This window comes from Stegodyphus dumicola, chromosome 1 (assembly GCF_044657685.1).
Source record: "Stegodyphus dumicola isolate Sdum_Otavi_A_Nest chromosome 1, ASM4465768v1".
Lineage (NCBI taxonomy): Eukaryota > Metazoa > Arthropoda > Arachnida > Araneae > Eresidae > Stegodyphus > Stegodyphus dumicola.
Genome location: NC_140768.1, coordinates 216,000,466 through 216,027,366, shown reverse-complemented (window position 1 = coordinate 216,027,366; position 26,901 = coordinate 216,000,466). Strand labels below are relative to the sequence as shown.

At 31.0% G+C, this 26,901-nt stretch overlaps 1 protein-coding gene and 1 long non-coding RNA gene across 20 annotated transcripts in view; one reads left to right on the top strand and one right to left on the bottom strand.

Moving 5' to 3' along the window:
• The window catches only part of LOC118201136 (uncharacterized), a 385,427-nt gene that overhangs the window by 355,682 nt on the left and 2,844 nt on the right, over nt 1–26,901 (bottom strand). For 5 of the 17 annotated variants that reach the window (XM_085825435.1, XM_085825510.1, XM_085825447.1 and 2 more), the window contains exon 1: nt 10,497–10,755. The exons of the other annotated variants lie outside the window; for them this stretch is intronic. Coding sequence is in view for 2 of the 5 variants with exons in the window: in XM_085825495.1 (XP_085681621.1) it covers nt 10,497–10,508 (12 nt within the window). In the remaining 3 variants the exon portion in view is untranslated. Of the gene's footprint in view, nt 1–10,496; nt 10,756–26,901 lie in introns of those variants that run through there. 17 annotated transcript variants of the gene reach the window in all.
• The window catches only part of LOC118188301 (uncharacterized), a 59,978-nt gene continuing 43,841 nt past the window's right edge, over nt 10,765–26,901 (top strand). Inside the window, exons 1-3 of one of the 3 annotated variants that reach the window (XR_015043539.1) lie at nt 10,765–10,908; nt 11,002–11,060; nt 11,422–11,511. This is a non-coding gene — a long non-coding RNA (uncharacterized LOC118188301). The remainder of the gene's footprint in view (nt 10,909–11,001; nt 11,061–11,421; nt 11,512–26,901) is intronic. The other 2 variants (XR_015043545.1, XR_015043547.1) reach the window with 2 other exon arrangements.

Sequence of the window (26,901 nt, the reverse complement as noted above, 5' to 3'; positions counted from 1 at the left end):
AAACAAGAAGAAAAACAGAACCCTGGTTTAACCAAAATCTTCCTCTTCTAACCTCCTCACCTAATTATTAATTAAATATAGAAAACGAACGACACAACTACACCTCATTTCAAATTAATTGCCGAATCGTAGTCTGCCGCGAGCTTATTCCAGACAATACAGTCAAAAGTCGTTAAGTCGGACACCCATAATCCGGAATGATCTATAATCCGGACCTCAAAGCTAAAAACTTTCTGCGCATGTGCCGCGTTGACACATGCGCATAGGCGTTTACGCGTGCACGTAAGATCTTTACGACTGCGTATATGCATGTGCGCAAGCGCAGAATACGTTTTTGCGTGCATGTTTTATGTATAACGGACGCTATAAGCTAAAATTATCTAATTATCTATTTCAGTTAATGTTGATGATTACGTTGTTCCTTAATCATTGAGTTGGATCCGGCTTATTATTTTTTGCGGACTGTAAGAGCAATTTTATAAAAGTAAACTTGAACTTTCGATTATGTCAAATAGAATTTCTGATGCTGGAGCTCCCGAAGGATCTATAAATAAAACGAAAGTATTTTTCGATGTCCATCAAACAAAAAGTGGAATTGCTGCAAAAAATGAATAAAGACATGAAGAAGGTGACAGAGAGGTTAGTGAAAACGAAAAAATTTCGATTGACAAGTTAGTCGGTATTCTCAGCACAGCAATTACGGGACTTGAACAGCGGAACTTTGTAACTGAACAAGAAATTATGTCTGTTTATAGAATTAAAGAGAAAGTATTATCACACAAAACGAAGCAACTTAAACAACTTACATTGAAAGAAATGTTTAATAAAATAAACAAATAAATATTAAGCTTTTTTTTTTTTTTTTGTAAATTTTGATACCCTTTAGATGATAATTGTACTTTATTTCATAAATTATGGTTTCATACTTTTTATTTTAGAATTTCTGCATGCCATCTTACGAGATTTAAACTGATGATCTATAATCCAGAAAAATCGATAATCCGGAATCGCCGAAGTCCCGACGAGTCCGGATTAACAACTTTTGACTGTAATAACTTCGTAAAAATAATAGTAGGTGGTGCAGGTCCCTCTTTATCAACAGCGTGCGAAAACCTCAGGATACTTTCCTATTTTTTGGAAAAATCGAAAAACATCACACCCCGACAAAATGTCTCCTATGATGAACAATAAAAATGCTTGTCTACATTTTCTGTTTGCATCACAGATCAATGAATGCATAACAATGAATGGCACCTAACTCAAAGCTTATTCAAGGCTTCAAGGCTTTTTTTTTTTTTTTTTTTTCCAAAGTTTGCCACTTAAACATAAACACTCTTTCCCTTCAAGCTATACACACCGCTGAACAAATTCTTTATCAAAACACTACTTCTGCAGCACGAGCAGTGGCCAGGTCCTCATTAAGGAAATGGAAATCAATTTCATTGTCTCTACAACACAGAAAGCGAAAAGGTCCTATTTTTTACCTATTATCCCGTATTTCCGATGCTGCTTTGCATCGAACTAATATTTTGCCAAACAATTTCCTGTCAAGGAATTAGAAATTACAATTAGAAACAATTAGAAAAAAATCCTGAAACTAGAATTTCTACATAACAATCCCATAAAAGAGACACTTATTAAAAAAGTAAAACACAGCATTTCGCACTGCAGTTGGATGAAAGTACTGATATAACGAACTTTGTTCAATTATTAGTTTAGATACATTTCGAAGGAGATAAACAAATTGCCGAGGAGTATTTATTTTGCGAATTTCTTCATAATAGAGGAAGTGCAAATAAAATTTTCAAAGTAATTGACAATTTTATGCCTGAGAATGATATTCTTTAGAATAAGTGTACTGCTGCACACAGTGACGGAATTCGAGCTTTAACAGGAAAACATTCCAATGTTATTTCTCGCATAGAAAAAGTCGCAAATTAAATTAAATTTACTCACTGCTTCATTCATCGTGAAGCTTTTACTAGCCAAACAATGCCTGAAAATGTGAAAATCTTTTTGAACCAAGCCATGAAAATTGTTAATTTTATTAAAAGCTGAGCTTTAAATTTAAGAACATTTACGATCTTATGCCAAGAAATGGGAAATAAACACGAAACACTTTGGTCACATTCCAAAGTAAGGTGGTTATCAAAAGACATAGTTTTAAATCATCTTTTTTAACTTTGATCAGATATTTAAACTTTTCTCTGTGATTTAAAATTTAAATTGCAAAAATGCTCATTTAGTGAATTATAGTTTACACGTTTAGTATATTTAGCTCATATTTTAGGAAACTTAAATGAATTAAATTTAGGATCACAAGGACAAAGTGTTAATTTGTTTACCATTAGGAATAAAGTAAATGAAATGATTTAAAAAAAATTTTTTTCAACCTAATAATTAAAGAATTGGATAATAATATTTTATACTTTTTACCACATTTACAAAGTTTTCTAACCAAATATACTTTGAAAATAAAAGAATTAGCAATGGACATTAAAAATCATTTGTTTTTCATTGATAAATAATTTCAACATATATTTTTCCAAGGATTATGAAAAAGAAAATTGGATTAGAAATCCATTTTGTTCAAATGCACCTGAAATTTTACCTTGTAAAGAAGAACAATTGATAGAAATTTTGTATAATCACATTTTAACTGAAGATTTCAAAAATAACACACTTCTTAACTTTTGGCTGGACCGAAAAAAAGAATTTAAAGGCATTTCAAATACAGCTACTAAATTTTTATTGCCTTTTTGCACAACTTATTTGTATGAACAAGGATTTTCTTCCATATTATATTTAAAAAATAAATACAAAACAAAATTAAAAGTGGATCCTTATTTAAGATTAAAAGTAAGTGAAATAAGACCAGACATATAGGAACTGAACCCTCATACACAGGCCCGAATTCTGCACTATAATACTTTGTGATTAATATATATTTACATATATATTAATATATATTACATCCTGCTTTGTGATTAAGCAGGATGTTATCCTCCTACTCTTACCATTTCTATTAGTGATTCCAAATAGGGCCTGGCTTTTGTGATTTTCGCAGGTGAGGTTATCTCCAGATGAGATGTAGATTGGGGGGAGGAGATTTCACACTAAATTTTAAAATTGACTTATTATAACTTAAATTTTGATAATTAAAATGGTACCCGATTTTTTATCTAATATATTTTTATGAGTGCATATTTAATACAAATAGCAAATAGGTTCTGCTAATGGCAAATTTCTATTGAGAAATTGAAAACTAATCATTGTAAAATGTAGTGGTGGTGCTGAAGTTTTCCAATTGTCGTTTAGATGGTATGCATTAGTCAAAAGGTTGAGAAGTACTGTTTTAGATAATTCTGCTATTCTGTGGAGATAATCGTTCGGATTAGGCTTCCTTATATCAGCAATCTCAAACTGAAATTGCATGTATGCGAAATACATAATATGAAAGCAGCTAACAGGATGGAACACTTTTCTCAACAAAATAAAAGTGAATACACAACCATGTCTACAAAATTTCTTACCCAGCATTTATTTTTGTAACCATTGCTATAGGCATATACTTCCGATCACAAAAATGTTTTAAATAATAGAAGTATTCATGTTTTTGTGATTTTAAATTTAAAAAAAAATTCATTTCGTATAAAATGAAAAATATAACTTTTTATATGGTCTCCCAAACCCTATTTGGGAAAATTGTATACACATCGTAAAAAGCAGAATAAAAATTTGACTTGCCATGAAACAAAAATTAAATGGCATATAATAATGACATATATTTAAATGGAATATAATGATTAAATGGCATTTTAACATTTATGATATGATTTTTCAACTTATCTTGAAAGGTTAGTTAATAAATAATTAAGAAGAATAATTTGAAATTGTTTTTTTTAATGCCTTTCAGTGATATTCTTTTATGATTAACTAGCAGGTAATTTTTAGCCAGAAGGGCTATCAATTTCGTTTAGGCATTTTGCGTTGAAAACTTTAAATGTTGGTTCACTTTTCAAATTGTTGCCACCAAATATTATTGCCCTGTGTTACATTTAAAGAAATTAAATAACGAAGAATCTGCATAAATGTATGTATGTTTCTTGCATTGTGATAAAACAACAGTACCTAGAGCCATCAAATTTTGAATAACGTAATCTACCACAGAATATGGGCATCTGGAAGCCCTAATTTGGAATTTTAAATTTGTTTTATTATTACTTTCATATTTTGTAACACTTCTATGAATTTGTGATTAACAAACTCAATGATTTCAAAGCTAGCAATGGCGAAACTGTAGGGGGGGGAAAAAAAAAAAACTTTATCTCCAGTGCGCGAGACTGTATATCGGATATTCTAAAAATATGCTCATTTTAAAATTATTTTGTGATATTGTTCTTGAATTTAATTTTGTGGTTTAAGTGCAAAGAACATTTAATAAATAAAGTAAAACGCAAAAAATTAAAAAAAAAAAAAAAAGTCCCTTTGGGCATAATGTAAAATCTGAAAGCTTTCAGATTTTTTTATTATTTCATGTTTTCATATTTTGAAGTTAATTTATTTGTAATTTTGTTACAACTGGCAAGTCAAAGAATTTTTATATATATAATTTATAAATTTTGAAATGTTTAGAAACATATTATTAATATTCTCGTGCAATTTTATTACTTCAAAATCCTAATCTAAAAATCCTACAAAATTTCATTAAATTAGAAATACTAAGTTTACAATTAGGTGCCCCTTGTTTTTGGCGATTCTTTTTTTATGCCAAGATCGACGCCAGGAAGGCACAATTTCAAGATGGCCGCTACACGAAACCAAAATAAGATGTCAAAGAATTTCACAAACACTGTGTCCATGTACATATTGATCTGTTTTCACTTAAAAAAAAAATCCTAGAATTGCACAAACTAGGCATTGCGCACTGCCTTAAATTTGTCCATGTACACAGCAATCTATTTTCATTTAAATAAAATCAGGAAGCTAAAACAAAGTTAAAACTATCATGGTAACCAGAAGTGAGGTTTCATCGCCAAAATTTTTTTTAAATTGTCGCTAATCAAAGGGGCACCCAATTCTACACTATTTATAAAAATAATGTTCTGTGTTGGTAACATGGCAATACTGAAGCCTGCCAGGATTTTCTAGAACATCAGTACTGGGACCAAGAAAGCATATAAAAAGTTAAGACTTTATAATTTTTACAGAACTGATATTTTAAATTTAAAAATGCCAAATAATGAATATTTGCATCACTTAAAATATTTTGGTACTTATGTATTACGCCATCAACCATGAAAATGAGCTTCCAGCTAAACATGAAAGCTGGTGGAGATCCTGCCACACTTACACCAATCATTCCTGAGGAATTTTGAAGGAACTGACATTTCTTTATTTAATAAACAATCAGTATTCAATCCACTTTATTTCTGCCCTTCAAAAAATGCTTTTGTTGATTTCTACTATTTTGCTAGGCTCTAAAATTTTACTGGAAACTTTGTTTAAAACATTATTAGTACAAATTTCCCACAGGTAATTGTTCCAATCTATTATCTTTTTGTCAGCCATATTCAAATGAGCATATTATGTCCTTTAATATACACTTTTTATGATAGGATTCAATAACTTATAACTAGAAATCAAATGTAACTAGAAAATAATTCACAGCTTGTTTCTCTATAAAAGGAAGTCCCAAATTTCAGCAATTTTGTTTTTTAAATGCAAGGTAAAAATATACCATTAATGGTCTCTTTTTCATAAAAATAGAGGGTGGCTTATTGATAATTAATCAGGGTTACATTAAATGCAAGTGCAGATGTTTTAAGACTATTGTTACATCACACTGATCCATAATTTAATCTAAAACATACTGCTTGGTGACACTTTAATGGTCAACATGATGATATGTAAATACCCATATTTTTGTAAATGGAAGTATATGTCTATGATTTTTTTTTTCACAGTTTTGAAAACAAATCTAACTAAGGACTTTCGCAAACACGCTGTATATATACACAGTACAAAGTGTGACATTCAGAATCGTCCAGACTTTAGTGATTCCAGAGTCCAAAAATACAGAAAGGTGTTTTCTGAATCACTACGACATGAAATTAAAATGCAACTCATGGGTAAAATGGCATATTTTTTTTAACTTAAAACCACATTATTGATTGATATTCCCTGTACTATTAATTGATGATTGAGACAGTATCATCCCAATGTAAGACTTCAGTCCCATCATCTTCAAGCATTTTTTAAAATGTCTTGGTAAAAATATATTTACGGGTGCCTCTTGGGGAAAAACTGGCAATTTTTGTAATTACATGGACACCAAGTTTGTGCAATTCTTTGACATGTTATTTTGGCTTTGTATAGCAGCGCTACACAAAACCAAAATGACAAGTCAAAGAAAAGCACGAACTCGGTAGCCATGAACACACTGACCTATTTTCACTTGAAAAAACATCAGAGAATTGCACAAACGTGGCATTGCACCTTCCATTAACTTTGTCCATGTACACATTGATCTATTTTCACTTACAAAGTCAAAGGAGCAACCAATTCTACACTAGAGCCAAACAAAAAATATATAATCCCAATAAACTATATTTTAAATTAGACAATGGAAAAAATTAAAAAAAGCACTACGCAGTACTATCGCATCTACTCACTAAACAAAGAAAATATCCATTTACCTTATTTAATTTTTTTTTTTTTTTTTTGTCTTCCGTATACAAAATTCCTTAACAGCATCGAAAAACTTTCCTCAAACCGTGTTTCCTTTTTAATGGAACACTTTACATGATAAGCATTTGAACCTTTCTTGTGACAAACCCATTGAAAGTTATCTAAACGATCCTTACATTTGACCATACACATTTCCTTTGTACAAACAGGATACTTATAATTCCTTTGAACTGCATCCAAGAAAATTCCTTTTCTTTTGCCCTCAACCACTTTAAAAAAAAAAAAAAAAAAAAAAATCCTCTACTCTCTCGTTCTATACCACCAGCCATTTTACGATGCAAAGCCACAATACGGAATGCAGAAAAAAGTCTTTACAAACATTTTTCCATCAGTCAAAAGCCCCTACAAATATTTTCCTATCAGTCAAATTCACTGCAATCATGCAACCAATCTCGCCATAAGAGGGTTTCCATAACATTCAACTATTCGGGTTGCAATAAATGAAACAACAATTTGGTGATAATTGAAGCAACAACTTGTCGATAATCCAAGAGGCACCCTAAAATTAGGGTAACCAAAAATTATTAGATATCTTTTGTTATTTTACATTTGAACTTATAGAATTTTAATAAAATTCATAAAATGTTATATAATTTAGAAAAGTTATTTAATCCCTTTGCTTCTAACAGAAAGAAAAGTTAACTTCTTATCAAGACATGTGAAAATAATACAGCGAGGTGTATGGCTGGGCATATGACTAAAAATCAGTGTTAACATATTTAGCAAATGTAACTAGAAAGCCTTCACTGGAAAATTATTATAGACTCAAATTATAAACAGCTTATAGAGTTGCTGAAACAAAGTTGATTCTATTTGGTTTCCATACATATTAATTCACACATTGTGATAGATCTTTAAAAAATTCTTTTCATCTTCCTCTTTCTACAGAATTTTTTAATTGTGAACTTTTGCAACATTAATATTGTTGCATTTTCATATATTATATTTTATCTAAAATTCCATTTTTGTCCTTTGTATAGCCAATACATAGGTTCATAAAAAAATGCATGGAGCTTTGGGCTTAATTATAGAAATCATTCTAGTGTTTCAAAATAAATAGAGTTTGAAATAAATTTTTCATGCATTTTAAAAATAATTTATGGTTTTAATATTTTATATGAGTATTTATTTCTTTGAATTCAATGAATGAATAAATGCACTTAAACCACATCATGGGCATAAATTCATTTGTTTCTAATTTAACACTTTATTAATATACAACGAATTTTATTAGTTTTATTTGCAAGTAAGTTTCTTAAAAAATGACAACACCCAATTTTCCATATTAAAAGTATAATTGAAATATCACTTTAGAAATGAAATTTATGCAAACTTTTGGAATAATCGTAGGAAACAGTTTTTACAGAATATGTTTAACTGTAAATAATTCTGTAGTATAGAATACAGTGGGTGAAACTTTTGATGTATTGAACAATGAATAACATTGCATCAATAACTACTATGAATACCTCATTGGCTGATTTTTGGAATATGGTAACAGGTAGTTTGGCGACATTTTGGTAAAGCAATAAAGGTTACTAGCTAGGACTTGAGCAATAATCTGAGAAGTACACAGTTCGAATCACAGACTATTTTGTCTCAGAGAAATGAGAGATCATGAGACATGTAATGTGACATTTTCCGGAAAATTCCAATCAGGATATTAGCTAATAAGCACTTAGAAACAATTTCGCTTAGTGTGTTTGTGAGTATGGCAAAGCCTCGAGGGCTATCTGCCTAAGAGGAGGGATGCCTTCGTGGAGGACTTTCTAAGGAAAACTGGCTCGTATACACGTTACACATGGGGAAAACCACGAAAACACCCATGCAGCCAGCCCATTCGCGGGATTCGAACCTCGGACTGAACTACCAGTGTTCAGCGACTTTACCGTTCGGCCGCTCAATTTCGCTTAGAAACAATTTTTCGAAAAACAATTTCAAAGTGCAGAATCGTCCACTTATTTGTTTGGCGCTTTTTACAAGAGTAAGAAGAATTTTTGTCAATTTTCTTTGACTTTTTAAGTGAAAATAGGTCGATGTGTACATGGATAAAGTCAATAGTGTGCACAATGCCATTTTTGTGCAATTCTGGGATGTTTTTTTAAGTGAAAATAGGTTGACGTGTATGTGCAATTCTTAAAAACGTGGCAAGCAGTTTGCGATTCTGCACTTTCTCCCAATTTCGCACCTAATATTCGTCATGATTAAGACTTTTGTTCCATAAAAGTTTTAGCATAAGCGTAATTCGGGTAGCAGATTGTTAGAAAAAATGTTGAGTTTAAAAAAAAAAAAAAAAAAAAAAAAAAAAAAAGGCCTTTACTTCCTGAAAACAAAATAGTGTCCCCCCCCCCAAAAAACTAGCAGGTTGCTGTAGCAGTGTTGGTCGCTAAATTTTCGCCAAGTTACCATAATCTGAAGAATCACCAAAACATTATATAAATATATATTTAAGATTTATGATTTATTCATATAAATGTTATAATTTTCATATTATCATATTTATATGAATAAATAATTATTATGTAAGGAAATGCAAAACTAATATTTTTTATGCTAAAAATTTTTTCCAGATTTATTAAAGACATCTATTTCATGAACTATTTTAATAGTTAGATATGATACTAGTTTTAACAATGTATTCAAAATGAGATCTACTACTATTAGCTATTTTAACAATTCTAGGATATCTACCTTATTAGAAAATCATAAATTAGTAAGCATAAATCAGAGATGTACCAGATTTTATTTTTGGTACTTATGGGTTATAGGGACCATGAATTGGGGACTGCTTTTTCCGAGTTGTCACCAATTTAATTGCATGAGACATTATTAATAGCACAGCTGTTTTCAAATAAAATTCCAGCTCAGAAATTTTTTTTAATAAATGTTAACAAGCTTCTTCTTTGAGCATATTAATTACGTCTGGTCAGTCTGCTTTTTTCTAATTCTCATTTTATGAGGAGTGGAACATTTCCTTTATTAACTAAAGTTGCTCTGTAGTCAGTCAGCCTAAAATTCAATAACGAAACGTTTCTAAAAACTCACAAATACTAGCTTACACTGAAGGTTATTCTCTTCCCATGCAACTACTCTCATAAGAAATTTTTTACAAACAAAATCCCATTCTCCGAATTAATAAAGAACATTATAGAAATTTTTCAGTCATTAGTTTATGAAAAAAAGAGGAACGATAATATTTAACGAGTTAAATTCCCTACATGTATCTTAAAAGAAGGAAGTTCTATACGGACGGCGTGGCCGCACTGTGCAGCAAAATTTATTATTTGGGCTGATTATTATAATTATTATTATTAATTTAACAAGAAACCAGTGGGCAAAATTTCAGAGAAGTCTCACAGTTTGCATCGTACGGAAAAAGTTTAGCGCCGGACCTATGTTTCAAACAACACCTTTCTAGACACTCTTGGAAACATTGTTGGTTCTATCTAGGGGATGTTGAAAATAAATGTTCTTTATTCTAAACTTATGTAACCTTACTGGCGTTGAGTATAAGTCAGAGTAAAATTATGCAAATTTCAGGATGGCAAAATTTTAAACAACGAGCGGCTGCCCTCGTTTTCTAGTCTAGTCTAGCGCATGCCCAGTTTTCGCTTATGTCTATTTCCATATCCATCACATAAATTAGATTTAATATGTTATGAAAATGATTGACAATTTAGTACTCACAGACCACTGACAAACAATGTTTTATATTTTGATTTAAAAAAAAAAAAATATTAGCTTACACTGTACACCATTGCACGATCACCAGTAGCGAGTTAAGCAGATTTTTTTTCCCAATAATGGTGCAACTACAATTATACAATTCCAAACAAGAATCAGGAAAAGTTCTCTGTTCAAAGGTTCCAAGAGGTAACATATATTTATTATTTTCTTATATTTCTTTCTTATTTTAAGAGTTTTGAAAAAAAAAAAAAAAAATATATATATATATTAAAACAACTACTAAAACAAGAAACGTGGAATTCGTTGTTGACAGGTTATCTTCACGAGAAAAAAGGGGGAAAAATGGGAGGAGTTACGAGATTCTCTGGGTTGCATGAAGATCTACTAATAACTTTCTCGCCAAGTAATTTGGCGTCATCGACGCATTCTTATTTCTGGAACTGTGGTTGAAGAGTGGACTGTTTCTGATCCGTAAGTATGCTAAAATTCTACCATAAATTTTTAATACCTTGTTTTCCAAATTTACACATTTTGCTTGATTAATTTGAATTTGTTTGTTTTTAGATGTGCGCAATGGCAAATTTCAGGTTATTCGTCAAATAACCAAGGTTTCTATTTCTCTGGTAAGTGTTTGCTTTATATCTTATATTTATTATGAAATATGAAAGGTAATTTTTGCATGCGTATATTTTTTCATGCTCATTTTCTGTTTTATGTGCTGGTAGATTTCTGGCCGATTTCCGTGTTTTTAGATAAATGCGCCATTTTCATTTAAGTGGCGTAGAGATTACTGTTTCCATTTTTTTTTTTAAGTAACCACGAGAATTCTAACACATGTAAAAGCTTTACTAGTAAACTTTTAATTGAGGATATTTCAAGTAAATGTGCCATTTTTGCTGAGTTTGTGTAGAAGTTACTCTTCGTTATGCCTTTTTTGAGCCAATATGTTAATTAGTTGTATTAATTTAATGTGTTGTTTTGCAGATTAATGCAGTTTATTTGACAGATGTGTAATGCTGTTTGTTGAAAAATGCATTAGAACCAATGATGGTAAGATCTTGGCCTAGCAAATTGGTAAAATATTACCTGCTCTTAATTACTGAATCATATTGTAGGATAAAATCTGCTGTTTATGTATGAAAATTTGTACTTTTATCTCTGATTATGTGGTATATGCCCAGAATTTCATTATTAATGATCGATTCATTAAAATTACTATTTTTAATTGTCTACTTTGTTTTGTGTTGCTGCTGCTCATTCTGCATTTTTTTTTTTTTTGGAGTAGATATAAAAATTCTTTTTTTTCCCCTCCATGTCTCTTTTTATTGTGCTGGTAAATTTCTGACTGAACTCATTTCAAGTTGAATGTGATATTTTCTTTAGCTCATGTAGAGATTCATCAAGTTTTTGCTGGTAAATTTTTGAGAAAATTTCAAGTAAATGTGCCAAGTAAAAGATTTTCTGATCTTAATTACTGAATTTTTTTTTATATTGTAGGATAAAAGTCTGCTTTTTATGTGTGAAAATATTTATTTTATCTGATTATGTGCCAACTTTAATGATTCAAGAAAAATGCCATTTCTGTGTGTAGCTAGTTTGTTGTTGCTGTTCGTCATGCAGTTCTTTTGAATATGTATCAGTTTGAAAATTTATTCTTACATGTGTATTTTTCTCATCCATTTGTGCTGTGCACTTTTCCTGTGAATATTATTTTTATTTAGTCTATATAGAATTTGCTCTTTGTACCTTTTCTAAATAAGTATGATACTTAGTTCTTGTTTTGTGTTATTTTAATGCCCAACAATTCACTTTAGGAACTACTCTTATATGCGCCCTGAGGTCGCCAAATTTCTCGCCAATAATTTTTGGCGAGAAACTCCACGGTGCCATCATACTTTCTAAGTTTTTTTGTCTACATTTTGAACTTTAAGCCTAAAATGTTTCTAAAAACGAGGTTTGCGCACATGCAAAAACCACATTTTGAACACACAATTTAAGCTAAAACTCTCCCCCCCCCAAAAATTTAGATAGCAAAAACGTAAAGTTTCTAACCAAAAATATTTTACAAGAATCCTTGCACACAGTGATATGTTTTAACTTTGAAAAGAATCTCCGAATTGCACAATCTAGGCAGCGAAAGAATCTACGAACTACGCACACCTCGCCTTTAATAAATTAACACAACAACAATAAATTTCAAAGAATACCATGTACACAGCATTCTGTTTCAAATTTAAGAAACATCTACGAATTGTGCAATCTAGGCACTATGCACTAATCAATGAAATAAACTAAAATAATTTTCAAACAATTCAAAAAAAACAACAATAATGACAGAAGTTCATACTAAAAAAACAATGAACATAACATTAAGAATAAAATAAAATGCACTTACCATGAATGAATGCTTTTTCGAACAGCTGAAATACCATTTTCATGCCGCCACGTAATCATTATCGTATTTATATGACAACCAGGCACACTATCCAGAAAATTCATACAAATAAAGGTTCAAAAACCTTTTCCTAAATCCTCGTAAGATTTACAGCCATCCGAAAAAAAGTTGCACAAGGCTCAATCCACTCTTTAATACATCAGCGTTTCCTTATTTCTATCATGCACAGCCACTAAAAATAATCTCCCAGACCCTCTTGCAGCATAGGCCGTTTTAAAACACGCACGACACGAACCAACGAGCAATTAAAACACTCCAGCAAAAGAGTATTCAATGTCAAAAGAGTTGCCATACAACACGCAATCGCGCCAAAACCCAGCGCAGAACACATATCGCCACATTTGGTGATCTGAAGGCGCATACAAGAGTAGAGCCCTGTGCACTTTTCCTGTGAATATTATTTTTATTTAGTCTATATAGTGCTCTTTGTACCTTTTTTGAATAAGTATGATACTTAGTTCTTGTTTGTGTTATTTTAATGCCCAACAATTCACTTTCGAATGTTTGTTAATTATAGAAGCTAATTTTACTTTTTGATTGCAGTTTTTAACTCTGTACCTTTTATCCAGACATAAATAACATCTGCCTTTTCATTTCTAAACTTAAAATATCGCAGTTGGGAAAAGGTTTCAATTTGAAAGGTAGTGGCTTTTCTAATTGCAAGAATTTCTCTTCAGAATTATAATTAGCATAAGCTGTGCATTCTCTGCTGAGTATTTCATTTCTCAAAAAGTCTAGTAGACCTTTTAAATCTTAATTTTAATCTTTAATTTTTTGGCTATAATTAAGAACAAATTCATTTGGAAGCAATTTAAAAAATAAAGGCATTAAAATATATCTGTATAAATCAGTATATTTTTAATGTTGCCACACAGCGTAAAAGCATCTCTACTTTCTCCCAGAAGTCTTGCTATTTTTCAGATTTCCAGGTTGACTTCTGTGCCTTGTTTTGCAGGTTAACATGCTTTATTTGATTGCATAGAAGTTAACTTTTCGTAAAAAGTCCTTAATTATAGTATCATTATTGGTAAATTCAAGGCTTAAACAGATTGGTAAAATGTTTGGCCTTAACTACTGAATTCTGCTAATTACATGGGATATGTCCATAATTTAAATTTTCTCCTAGTAAATCGATCAATTGGAACAAAATGTGAAATGAATTTATTAAAGAGTATGTCATTTGCTGTATTCATAAATTTCCAGCCATGCATATCATTTAATAATTTGTTTTTAGGATAAAACAAAGTAGTAGCAGATGGTCCTACCAATTTGAATAAATATGGAATTTAGTTTTAATAGTTTTATTTATTTCATGTAATTTATGATATTAAAGTATAAAGGCTATGCTCGTGGATTTTAGTAAAGGCAAGTTTCCAATCAATAGCAGTTTTTATTTGAGTATGGTGGTTGAGCTATTTATCCAGCATTTTTTTAGTATGAAGACTAATCATACTAAAAAAATTTGAGCATTTCTTTCAAGTAAAAATCAGTGTGTTGTAGCTGTGCCAGTATCATTCTGCATAATGACAAAAGTTCATTAAATATGTTACTGACATTTAAGTGTTGGTGTTGATTATCATGCAATACTGAAACTAAATTCAGAATTTCATTATTGACATTTTTTTTTTTTTTTAATTCTGGGTATGAATGTCTGAGCATGTGTGTAAATTTTAAATCATTCTGGATTTTCTTTCATTTGATTAATTCGTTAAACTTGCTGTTATCTGTGAAAATTTTTCCTATTGAACTTTACCTTTCGTTTTAGTGGCACAGGTGATAATAGATTTTTAACACCCCAAAAATGAAAATTTCCAAGTGTGGCTATAAAGAGTATGCTCAAGTTCATAAAATAACTTAGTTTTTCTTTATCATCACCTTTCTGTTGGAGAAGCTTTTCTGCAGCATACAGTGACCACCCCTTTTCTATTATAAGAATACAGTCAAAAGTCTTTAATCTGGACGTCCATAATCCGGAATGATCTATAATCTGGACCTCAAAGCTACAAACTTTCTGCACATGCGCATACGCGTTTAATGTATAACGGACGGTATAAGCTAAGCTAAAGTTATCTAATTATCTATTTCAGTTAATGTTGCAGATTGCGTTGTTCCTTAATCTTCTAATTGGATCCGGCTTTTTTTTTTTTTTTTTTTTTTTGGGGGGGGGGACTGTTAGAGCAATTTTATAAAAGTAAGCTTGAACTTTAGATTATGTCAAAAAGAATTTCCGATTCTGGAGCTGCCAAAGGATCTACAAAGCGAGAGCATGTTTTGATGACTATCAAACAAAAAGTGGAATTGCTGCAAAAAATGTATAAAGGCATATCCTTTGTTTCTCTAACCATTCCGAAATCTGTTTATCAATTTTACACCTCTCTGTGGGGGGAGGAACATCTGTAATCCAAAATCGCCCGACGAGTCCGGATTACGGACTTTGTACTGTATAACAGACTTACAAAGGGCTCCATATCTCAAATAGCTTAGGGCCTTATTAAGTCTAAATATGGTTCTGCATACTGTTAAGCACGCAGTTGGAAGCAAAATGGTTTGTATATTTCTTGCTGCTTCTGGAATGGAAAATTTACCTTTGTAGGTTTTTTTTTTTTTTTTTTTTTTTTTAATTTTAAACAGCTTTCCTGTATTTTCTTGTTTCCCACCTACAACTCCCTACCAAAATGAATTTTTAAAATCCCGTTTTATATAAACGAGGTGGAAGTCTCAGGGGAAAATAATGACCACGTCAATTTTTTTTCTTCAAGTGTAGTAATTTTAGAAATTTATCTGAATGTCTCCTGTGGACTTTCATTTAATAGATAACTAAAGCCAGTATGGAAATTAGGACATTTTGATATTGAAGAATAATTCATTGCTGCCTACTCTCCTTTTTTTAATTTTTAGTCTTAACAAAGGAAAATGTTTCTCAGAAATAAATGGAATGTATTTAATTAATTTTTTTGAATTGTACTTTTTTTCTTGTTACATTTTATTGATGTTATTAAATTTCATTTATTCAGAGTTGTCTTAATCTGTAGTCATTTCTAAATTTTTATATGAAGATTTAAAAAATGGAATTAACCAAAGAATATAAGAATTAAATGTTAATATATTTTACAACAGAATTGAATTTCAAATAGTTCAATAATCTAGTTCATATAAATTTGAACTGAATTTTAATTTGATTTTTCTATTAATTCATTGCATTTATTTAGGTGCCTAGAATGTAAACATGGTAAATAAAATGGCAAGTACCCATTCCTCAGTATATTTTGGTGGGAAAAAACGTTTGAAATTTATGTTCAGTGTGTAGTAATATTATTCAGTTAACTTAATATTTGTTTAGGAATTTCACACGATGGGTGATCTTTTGTGCAAGATACTGAGAAAATTTTGATATTCTTTATGCTAAGAATAGTTTCAAGAATTAATAAATTTCAGTTTTTTATATGATAGACTGATTTTTCAAAGTAATATACACCAAGGTCACCTTGGATGATCAAGAGCTTGTATCATACATGCATATTAACTGTTATGGGATAGCTATGGACTTCGGTCCTTCAAATTGTTTTATTAATATATGTACAGTATTCAAAGAACTACAAAAGGGTGGAGAGTTATTTTAATTACTGTGATGATGATAGGTTATCTCTTATCACAATAAAATACTTGGTATTTTATTTCAAGGAAAAAAAAACCAGCTCGGATGTTCTGTGGAGCAAGGTTTTTAAATTTTTAAATCCTGTTCCTAGAGCAGACTTGCTAGTTCTTGGTTGTAGGTAAAGTTCAAATGGTATTTTAAGAACCTGAGGCTTAGAAAAAGGGGGGAATAAATAAAGGTTTATTTTTTATAGAAAAATTCATTTATATTTCAGTAGTAGTTGTTATATTTTGTGGCTATTAAATTTCTTCACTAAAACATTCTGCAGTACTTATATATTATCTCATCGACTGTGAAAGTTAGGGAGATGCTACCAAATTTCTGTTAGTTGTTCCTGTGGAACTCTGAAAACCTGACACATCTTTATTTAACAAAAAATCAGTGTTCAACCTGCTTTGTAAAAAAGCTTTCATCAATTTCTATTAGTTTGTTTTGCCTTCCTGATTTTACTTGAAGCTCTGTTTAGAATGCTATGAGTGCAGACTTTCTGCAGGTAGTTTACTGTTTTGTTGAACATATTGTATAGATTAATCTACACTTTTTTATGTCAGATTTCATAATTTTGAAAGCAATCTGCTGCTTGCTGTTCTGTAGAAGCGTTTCCTAATTTAAATTTTATTAGCTTAAAATCTTACTGCATACTGTCAGGGTCGGATTTATGTATAAGCTATACGAACTATAGCTGAGGGCCCCCACTTTCTTGGGGGGGCAAAAATTAAGATATAGTATAAATAATATTAAAATATATTACAGTACAAAGTCCGTAATCCGGACTTCAAAGCCACAAACTTACGCATGCGCTTAAAGCCAGTAAAGCGTTTACCCACGCGCAACTTCCGATAGCGAAGAAAGTAACAGAGAACATTATTGAAAACGAAAAAATTTCGATTGACAAGTTAGTCGGTATTCTCGACACACCAATTACAGGACTTGAACAGTGGAACTTTGTAACTGAACAAGAAATTATGTCTGTTTATAGAATTAAAGATAAAGTATTAGCACAAAAAATGAAGCAACGTGAACAACTTACATTTAAAGAAATGTTTACTAAAGTAAACAAATAAATATTACGTTTTTTTTTTTTTTTTTTTTTTTTTTTTTTTTTTTTTTTTGTAAATTTTGATACGGATTAGATCATAATTGCTCTTTATTCCATAAATTACGGTTTCATATTTTTGATTGTATAATTTCTGCATGCCATCATACCGGATTTAAATTGATGATCTATAACCCGGAATCGCCAAAGTCCCGATGAGTCCGGATTACGGACTTTGTACTGTATAACAGACTTATAAAGGGCCCCATATCTGAAATAGCTTAGGGCCTTATTAAGTCTAAATATGGTTCTGCATACTGTTAAGCACGAAGTTGGAAGCAAAATGGTTTGTATATTTCTTGCTGCTCCTGAAATGGGACATTTACCTTTGTATGTTTTTTTTTTTTATTTATTTATTTTATTTTAAACAGCTTTCCTGTATTTTCTTGTTTCCCACCTACAACTCCCTACCAAAATGAATTTTCAAAATCCCGTTTTATATAAAGGAGGTGGAACCAGTATTTAATAAGAAGTCTGAGGGAAAAATAATGACCACGTCAATTTTAGTCAAAAAGTTACTTCCGTGGAAGAGCTTAGTAATGCATGTCTTCCTTTCTGGCCATGTCATTGCTTTAAGCTAAATCTTACTACGTTCAGCCGTATTGTTACATGCCTGTTAGTATTCGCCAGTGAGGTTTAATTAAGGGCCAACTCTGTTAGTTATTTCTGTACAGCTTTTTCTAGTTTTTAGTTAGTTAGCATTAGTTTCCTATTTTCTATCTTAAGTTAAAGCCCAAGTGGAGAGTTCATGTAAGCCCAGGATTGGCCAACTGTAAATGGTCTCAAGTTAAATAAAAGGATATTTAAACCCTACTTTGGACTTGTCGTTCTAGACTTTTAGAAGTCAATGAATAGTCGCCACACAATTCTCAAGTATTCTAGATACCAAATGCAGCCAATTTTACTAGAATCTTGTATCATTTATAGTGGAAAATTATATAGATCAGTATATAACTAGTATGAAAATTTGAAAGCATCTGCAAGAAAATTGGAATGCAAAATACATTCATGTTTCATCAGGATAATGATTCTAAACATGCAGCCCTAAATGTTCACATGTGGTTTTCATACAACTGTCTGGAAGTTATCACAACTTCTTCCTTCATTTAGTCTTCAGACGTAAATCAAATTGAACATGTATTGAGTGAGTTAGAGAAAAGAATAAGTAAATGTAACATTTCTTCAAAAGTTCTATTTAAAGCTATTCTTGTGAAGGAATGGAACAACAGTTACTCAAAAAATATAGATAAATGCTTGTGAAAAGTGTAACTTTAGCTAAAAGATATTTAACCATTATGAGTATTGAATGTCCCGTTATTTTATTTATTTATTTTTTACTGACTTCGAATACTTATATGAGTTCATTTTCAATACATTTTGAATATCTTTTTTTAACAAAAAACGCTTAGACTTTTTTTTTTTTTTTTTTTTTTTTTTCAAAATAATGAACAAATAGTACATGTGAAAGAAAAGTCATTTTACTGATTATTATTAACTGATATTTGGAAATAAAATCAAAGATTGCAAGTGTTACAATATTAATTTCATAGGTTTTATAATTTCATGAGTTAAAACTGATATTTTAAATTTAAAAATACAAAAACATGAATATTTGTCTTATCCAAAACATGTTTGTAAGTGCAAGTATATATGTGTAAATGGCTGGCAGTTACATAAGGCATAAGAACTTTTAAAGACATACGATATGTTAGACTTCATATCTTAAAATAATTTACATTGTCATAGTAGAAAGACAATTTGACTGCACTATATGTGATTTCTTTAGGGTAATTAAAGAAAATTACACCACATGTGCTCTTTCCCACCTTTCCATCTTATTTTGCAAATAAATTGAGCAGAACGTAATTTTTTTGGCCATATGATACCTTCGGTATGACATACCAGGCTCTATCTAGTAATGCTGAAGTGCACTTGTAGTAGTTCATTCAGGAGAAGGAAAATCTCGTAGAAGATTAAAGGGGGAAAAGTGATCGCAATCAGGCATACTGGTGGTCCTGGTACGTACGATGAGACAACAAGTTGATTTTTATGTTATAATGTAACCTGCTTGTAAACAAGATTTTTCTGGAGCACAAAATAAATATAACAGCACAGAAGGGCTATTAAGTCCCAGAAATATGTTGATAAGTATGTTTTTCATTCAATCTTAGCCATTTGGTTAGGTGAACGGATCAACAGATTATCATGGAGAGAAAGGAGGCTTTCAGAAGAACCGAGCAATGGTGTTCAAATCATACTACAGAATACATCCATCTAATCTTATGCTTATTATGCAAAAACTAGAGGAAGAATATTACTCACTTAGAGATGTTCCCAATCAGTCCGAGGAATAATTAGCTTATCTTAATGATCTCAAAAATCAAATCGCAGCACTAAGCCAGTACGTTATCGAACTCAAACTGAGGATGAACCCACTAATTACTCCCAGCTACTATGGAAACTAATAAATCTACCGAATCTACTAACGCTAAAATTAAACATAAGAAAAACATAACGGATAAAGAACTACACCTCGCATAACACATAAACGCGCTCTTTCAAACGCAGAGGGTAATGAGCCAGCACAGAAAAACAAATTCCAGGAATTAAATCTCGAAGACAATATGGATTCTACTAACGAGCAGGTTGATTTTATAGCCCCAACAAAAACGGCAGGGCATATCCCCCTCCCACTGTCCTAGCCGACTTTGCAGGCAACTGGGACAAATTAAAAGATGCTATTGAAGAAAGTTACAAATCAAAAAAATTCCGCGGAAATTTATCCGGTGGAACTCTTACCATCAGAGTTTACGACTCTGAACATTACAGAATGCTCACTGATTTTTTAGATAAACTTGAACTCCCCTACCATACTTTTAAAATGAACATCGAGAAACCCGTTAAAGCTAGAATCGAGAAACTGCCAAAGACTGCTAATATTGAACGTATCAAATCTGAAATAAAAGAAATGGAAATACCCATCCAAAAAACCGTCAAATCACTCACGTTATTGAGGGGAAAATTATCCATTTACCTGTATACTTAGCTGAATGCACCAGCAATAAAGAAGGTAAAGCTATATATGACATAAAGAAATTAAGAGGACTCGACGTGTTCGTGGAAACCTTACAAATCTCTCCCTGGCCCCATACAATGCCATAAATGCCAGCGGTACGGGCATACACAGGATCGCCGCAAATACAAAGCATGCTGTTTAAAATGTGCAAAACCTCACGAGATCTATACTTGCTCCCAAACAAAAAATGGTAAAGATAAACCTCCAGTCTGTGCCCTCTGCGGAGCAGATCACATTTCTTCTTTTAAAGGTTGCCCTAAGCACCCATTTAATATACAGAAACAGATTGAAGAAATTAAAGCCAAAGTAGAAGCGACAAAGAATCAATTCCATTACTACAAAAATGAATTCCCGGCGCTCAATCCGAAGGAGATTCCTAAACGTAGTCCTGCCTGGCAACAGCCATCCAGAGATGAAAACCAACCGAAAGGATCAAAAACTAGCCAATTAGGATTTTATGAGAGGTTAAAGTTACAAATTAAAGATTTCTTCTAAAAATTTAAAAATGCTAAAGGAATATTTGAAAAATTAGAGGTCGGCATGGCTGTTTTTGATTATCTGTCAAATATTGATTATGAATTTTAAGCCGATTCATAATATTCCTAATCTTATTTCAGCTACCAAAAGCTTTATAAAAATTAATTTTTTCAATGCTAACGGTATCCGTAAGTAACAACCTCAGCTCATCTCTTACCCAAAAATAACTGGCGTTTCGGAGGTATTGAGAGATGAAAGCTGGAGGCAGTGTCTAAACATAGCTCCGAAATTTTTTAAATAACTGTTTCAGTAAATATTTTCAACTCTCTAAAAAAGTTTAATGCACCTTTCCTATGCAATGTCTCTTTCATCAAATTGAAAAAGGAAACTTCGCTTCATCGAAACTTCAGGTGTTTTGTTAGCTGTTTACTATCAACACGAGAAATCCAAAAGAGGCCCTGACACGGAATATTCAGATAAGTAACATTCTGTTCTCTATACAATATATGTTTCTCTATCACTAGAGTGCAATTAAATTTTTTTATTTATTATTTTTCATAAGATTCTAGCATTATACAATAGTTAGTAATATTAGCAAGTCATGTGGTTCTTTTCTTCGTAACTATTACGTAGAGACGCCACATTCCTTATCAGTAGTCCGTTCTTATCAGCAATTCACACCCTTCGGAGGCCTCCCTCTCCGTGCTTAGGAATTTCTTGAGAGGGAAAAAATGGGGTATAGATTGATAGTATAGATTGTGATTTTTGTAACTAAGATCCCCGACTTTTTTTTTTTTTTCAGGTCTCAAACTTAGAATTATGAGCAAATAAAAATACAGTGTGACGGAATTTGTTAAAGTTGTACTATAATAAATTACAACGGTTAAATTAATAAATTAATTTTATATTTAACTAATATTTAAGAAAAATAAACTGTGTAATTTATTTTTGCTGAAATGCTCTCACACTGTGTATGGATTTATGATTTTGTCAATTACTGTTTTTATGAAATATACATGAATTTTTTGGAAACGGTAATATTTAAATTTACTTTAGTTAAAATATTATGTACATCTCTGTGATGATATATGTCTTTTCTTGTTAGGTCTCAAGATAACGGCATACACATTACCATGTAGGAATTCATTCATTCATTCATTTATTTTTTTTTTAACTTAGCTAAAGTTTGCTTCTTAAAGACACGAACATTTTTGAAGATGAACTCCTTAACTACACTCATGGACACAATCATATTTTAGGGTATTTTCTACTTCTTTTCCTTTTCTTTCTATAGGCCCTTTTTTTTCCCCTCTATTATTTTTGGGCCATTTAATTTAAATTTTATTTTGTCCCATCTTTTCTTTCTGGCCTTTTGAACTCGTACAAAATGTACGAAGTTCCTTTTTACTCTCCTCAAATACGAAATTGCCCCTCTTTCTATATACCTTTCCTTCGCACCTATGCTTGATTTTTCGCCCATCGGTGCAGAAAGACTTAGCGGGTGCAAAACAATACATCTGTCCTGTCTGTCTGTCTGTACCAAAAATAACTGATGTTTTTACATCTGAAATAGGGGTGAGACTAAATTTCAACTTGGCAGGAAATTTTGATTGGTTGGCTCTGGTGACGTCATTTTAACGTATTTAAACTCCGCCTCTCATGTGGTTTACAATCAAAACTCATCATGCGCCATGTTTGGTCATGACCAAAGATGGGTTCTTCTCTTGCTTTACCAAGATATCCGTATAGCCAGGGCTTAAATTGCGTCGGAGCCCACCGGAGGCTGGCTCAGATACTTATTAGTTTTAGGAAAAATTCATAATTTTAGCCGGAGCCCTAAATAAGAAGGCTTTGGCACTTCTTTTATGTAACTGAACAATAATTTCAGTAGAAACCTGGTCTTGGAAGCTTTATTTTTAATAATAAAATTATATTAAAAATTGCTTATTAAATTCTAATTTATCACTTTGCATTTTATTAAATTTTAATTATTTAATTACTTTAACCGTTAATTTTTTTAATAATGAATTATTTAATTTTTTAATTGTTAATGATTTTATTAGTCATCTTATTCTCTTATTTATTCTTGTTCCTCTTTCCTGAAGGTCTTCTATGGGGCTCTGGTACTTCTAATTTTTGAAATTAAACCCTGTGTATAGCTGACCGTTTTGTTTTTCTAATATGCTTCCTTAGGAATTATGACAGCCATATACTGGTAAAATGCCTTAGACCATTTACCAAAGCAAAGATCCGAAATGGTTTATATGGTAAATAAGAGAGTTCGTAAGGAAGGTTATATTGTAAGAATGTCGTTTGGTATGAAAACTTCAGTTTTCATAAAGGAAATTGGATAAAATGCAGATATTTTTTCCCCATGAGAGAAAAGTCCTAAAACTACTTCAACTGTTTTATTCTGTAAATGAAGATAAAATAGCGCCTGATATGTGTATGTACTAAAGAGGACTTCAATTATTTAGTGAAATAAATAAGGACAAAATACAAAATTTGAAATTGTAGTTTAAAATAGGTTTTTATTTGATTAAAGCACTCGAGAGCTAACTGCCTACAGGGAAGAATGCCTTCCTGGAGAACTTTCTAAGGGAAACTGGCTCATATACACGTTACACATGAGGAAAAACACGAAAACGCCTATGCAGCCATCCCAAATCATGTTTAGAATAAAAATTAATTTGTTATTTACTATCATTTGCGATTATTAGTGGTAAATATGTATTGAAATCCATTTAGAGCAAGATCTGCAAAGAAATGAATGCGGAAGAATCTAAATTCTCAGAAGAGATATGCAATTATCTGATTATAATCAGTAGAATGTGCTTTGAGTTAATCCATATTATGTAACGTCATCAAGTGGCTAAAAGTATAAAACACTGGTAATTAATTCTCCTTTCCTTGATTTGTAGTAGTTGAATGAAATGATCATAAGGTAATTTCATGACAAAGAAGCACTTAAAAGTCTCATGCCTGAAATCTGTTTGAATGTTTAGTCATAAGGGTACAAGATCTCAAAATATATGTTAGAATGTGTCCACGGTCAAAAAAGGGTTGGAGTAACTCCTATACATTTTGTGTTCATTAAATAATCTTGTACAAATGATTAGGTAAAGGTTTTTAAGTCTTTTGCCATTAGTTGATCCATTAGCATGCTAATATAGTCTAACTTCATGCTTATTTTTACCCTATGTATCAATGATTTCTTATTATATACAGATAATATTAAGTTTTGGTCGTTATTCATACTGTCAATAAATCAATATGAAGAATACATTTGTGATTTAAATTAAAAACGATTAGTTCAGTGTTTACAGATTCATGTGATGTAATGAAAGTTTATAATAAAATTAAGAATATTCTGTGGTTTATTTTAAATGAAACTTTGTTTTTCCTCTGGAAAAAAATCCAAATTGCTTTATGTAAGAATCATTAAAGAGATCTTCATCAATAACAATGTGTTAATTAATGGAAACTATATACTTGTGTCTATATCAATAATATTTTCCTTTGAAATCTGTGTATAAGCCTTAGTAATCTCAAGGTGTGAGATTTATAATGTTGTAATATTCTGAAAAGTCACTTTAATATGTATGCAAGTTTCATGAAAAATTAAAAGCTGTATAATTTGCATCCATACATAAAAGCAAGAACTATGTATACATAAATTCTACAGTTTTACTGTGTGGAGCAAATCAACAAAAGCATTATCAAAGCATCACTATTAACAGTTTCATCACAAAACAACTACATTGCAGAGCATGTTTCCAAAGTATATCAATTTTTTAAAGTACTGATTCTACTGAAAATGTATTGTTTACAAGATAAATAAATAGCTCTTGCATGCTTCGCCACTTCATAAAATTTTTAAAGATTTTATTTTTATTTCTGTTATTGGTTGTCATATATCTGCATACTTTTGCAGCCCAATGATTTATTTACTGTATGAAATTTATTAATCAATTCTCTTGGAATAATTTAAGTTTTCACTATTCATAAATTGTTATTGTAATGACTAGCGATTCAAAAATGCTCAATAACAAAATACAGTAGCATTTTCAAAAACACTAAGATTTACACTTATATGAATTTAAGAATTTTAAAGCACTTATTATATTTTTGTGGCATTTTTAATCATTTATTTAGAGAAATACCAGCACACTCTCATTTGTCAGCAGATACTAAATTATCATTTTCCTTTGTAATAATCAAGTGCAATGGTTATTCCTGTTATGTTCTCTATCTGCATATGATGTTACTATCTATATTTGACTGAATCTGTAACTGCATATTTCATGCTGAAACTTTTCTTTTGCACATATTGTTGTGATACGTCCTAATAAACACATTATATGTCGATGTTTTGTAAAATGATGTTGCTAACTGTACTGTATGTGTACCATCAACTGGAGAACTTTACACTAATAATTTAGTAGTTAAATACTGCGACAGAATATGCAGATCAAAAATTGATTAATAAATTACTTGTGTAACTAGCAAGGATGAAGTAGTGACAAGATTAAGAGCCTTTTAAATTTATATACTGTTTTTAATTCATCATATTTTAATTTATAAACTATTTAGAGATTATTTTATATACAATATATTTACATGATGAGATATCAATATGCATGATCAAAAGAATCATGAATTATAAGAGTTTCATTATTTCCAATGGCATGTATAGCAGCTTTCTTGTATGAAGTTGTTGCAATACTTTCAGTACTGCATGGACGTTTTCTTTTCTTTCTCATAGAAAAGAAATTCTTTTGTTTCTCTGCTTTTTTATTTGTAGGTTCATAGTTCACCATTTTCAATTTCGGCTTTTTGTTCTTTAATTTTGTAATCACTTTATTCAGTGTGTTTTCAATATCTCCCAAAGTTATATTATTTACTGTTGTTGATGTTACAAGTTTTGATATGATACTCAGTTGATCTATAATATGGTGCTTGGTTCCTGATTTTTTAAATTTTTGTGCTGATAGATCAAGAAAGGATTTTACATCATTTGATTCTTTAGTTTTAGCTGGCTGTTCTCTATTAGGTAATCTTGTCTTTAAAATTATTGCATGTATATGTTTACAGACACTTCCTTTAATCGTGGCATCTGTGCATGTGCATACAAATGCATCGTTACAAATTTTGCACCATTTACAAACAATGTTACAATTAATGCATTGTGTATGTATTTGAGTAACAGTATATTCAAGAGTAGGGTCACTTTCTGAAATCACATGCCAAGAAAACTCATTGATTTCTGTGATATTATTAGCTGGAAAATTTATTGCTCTGTTGTGTCGTAAATTTGTTTGGTTGATCTTTGATGTGTTTGGCCCTTTTGTTGTTTTGATAAATCTCTGGAACCATTTATCTTGCACCATATTAATAAGCTTCGCAACGCACCTATCAACCCTCTTGTTTTTCAATCCATCAAGATAAGAATATTTTAAAACTCGATGCAGTGCTTCAAGATGATTGTTAGTTGTGATGTTACATCTTTTTCTATAACATTTAGCCCACAACTCACATCTGTTTGCATAATTTGAAGCAAAATAATTAGCAAACTTGTCTGTATCTCTATCAGCAAAGAGTTTGCTGAGGAAATCAGATATCAGTGCTTCAAATTCTTTTATATCATGACATTCAGATACTACATTTAAAAATTTCAAAACTTCCTTTCGTTTTGAGGGGATAAT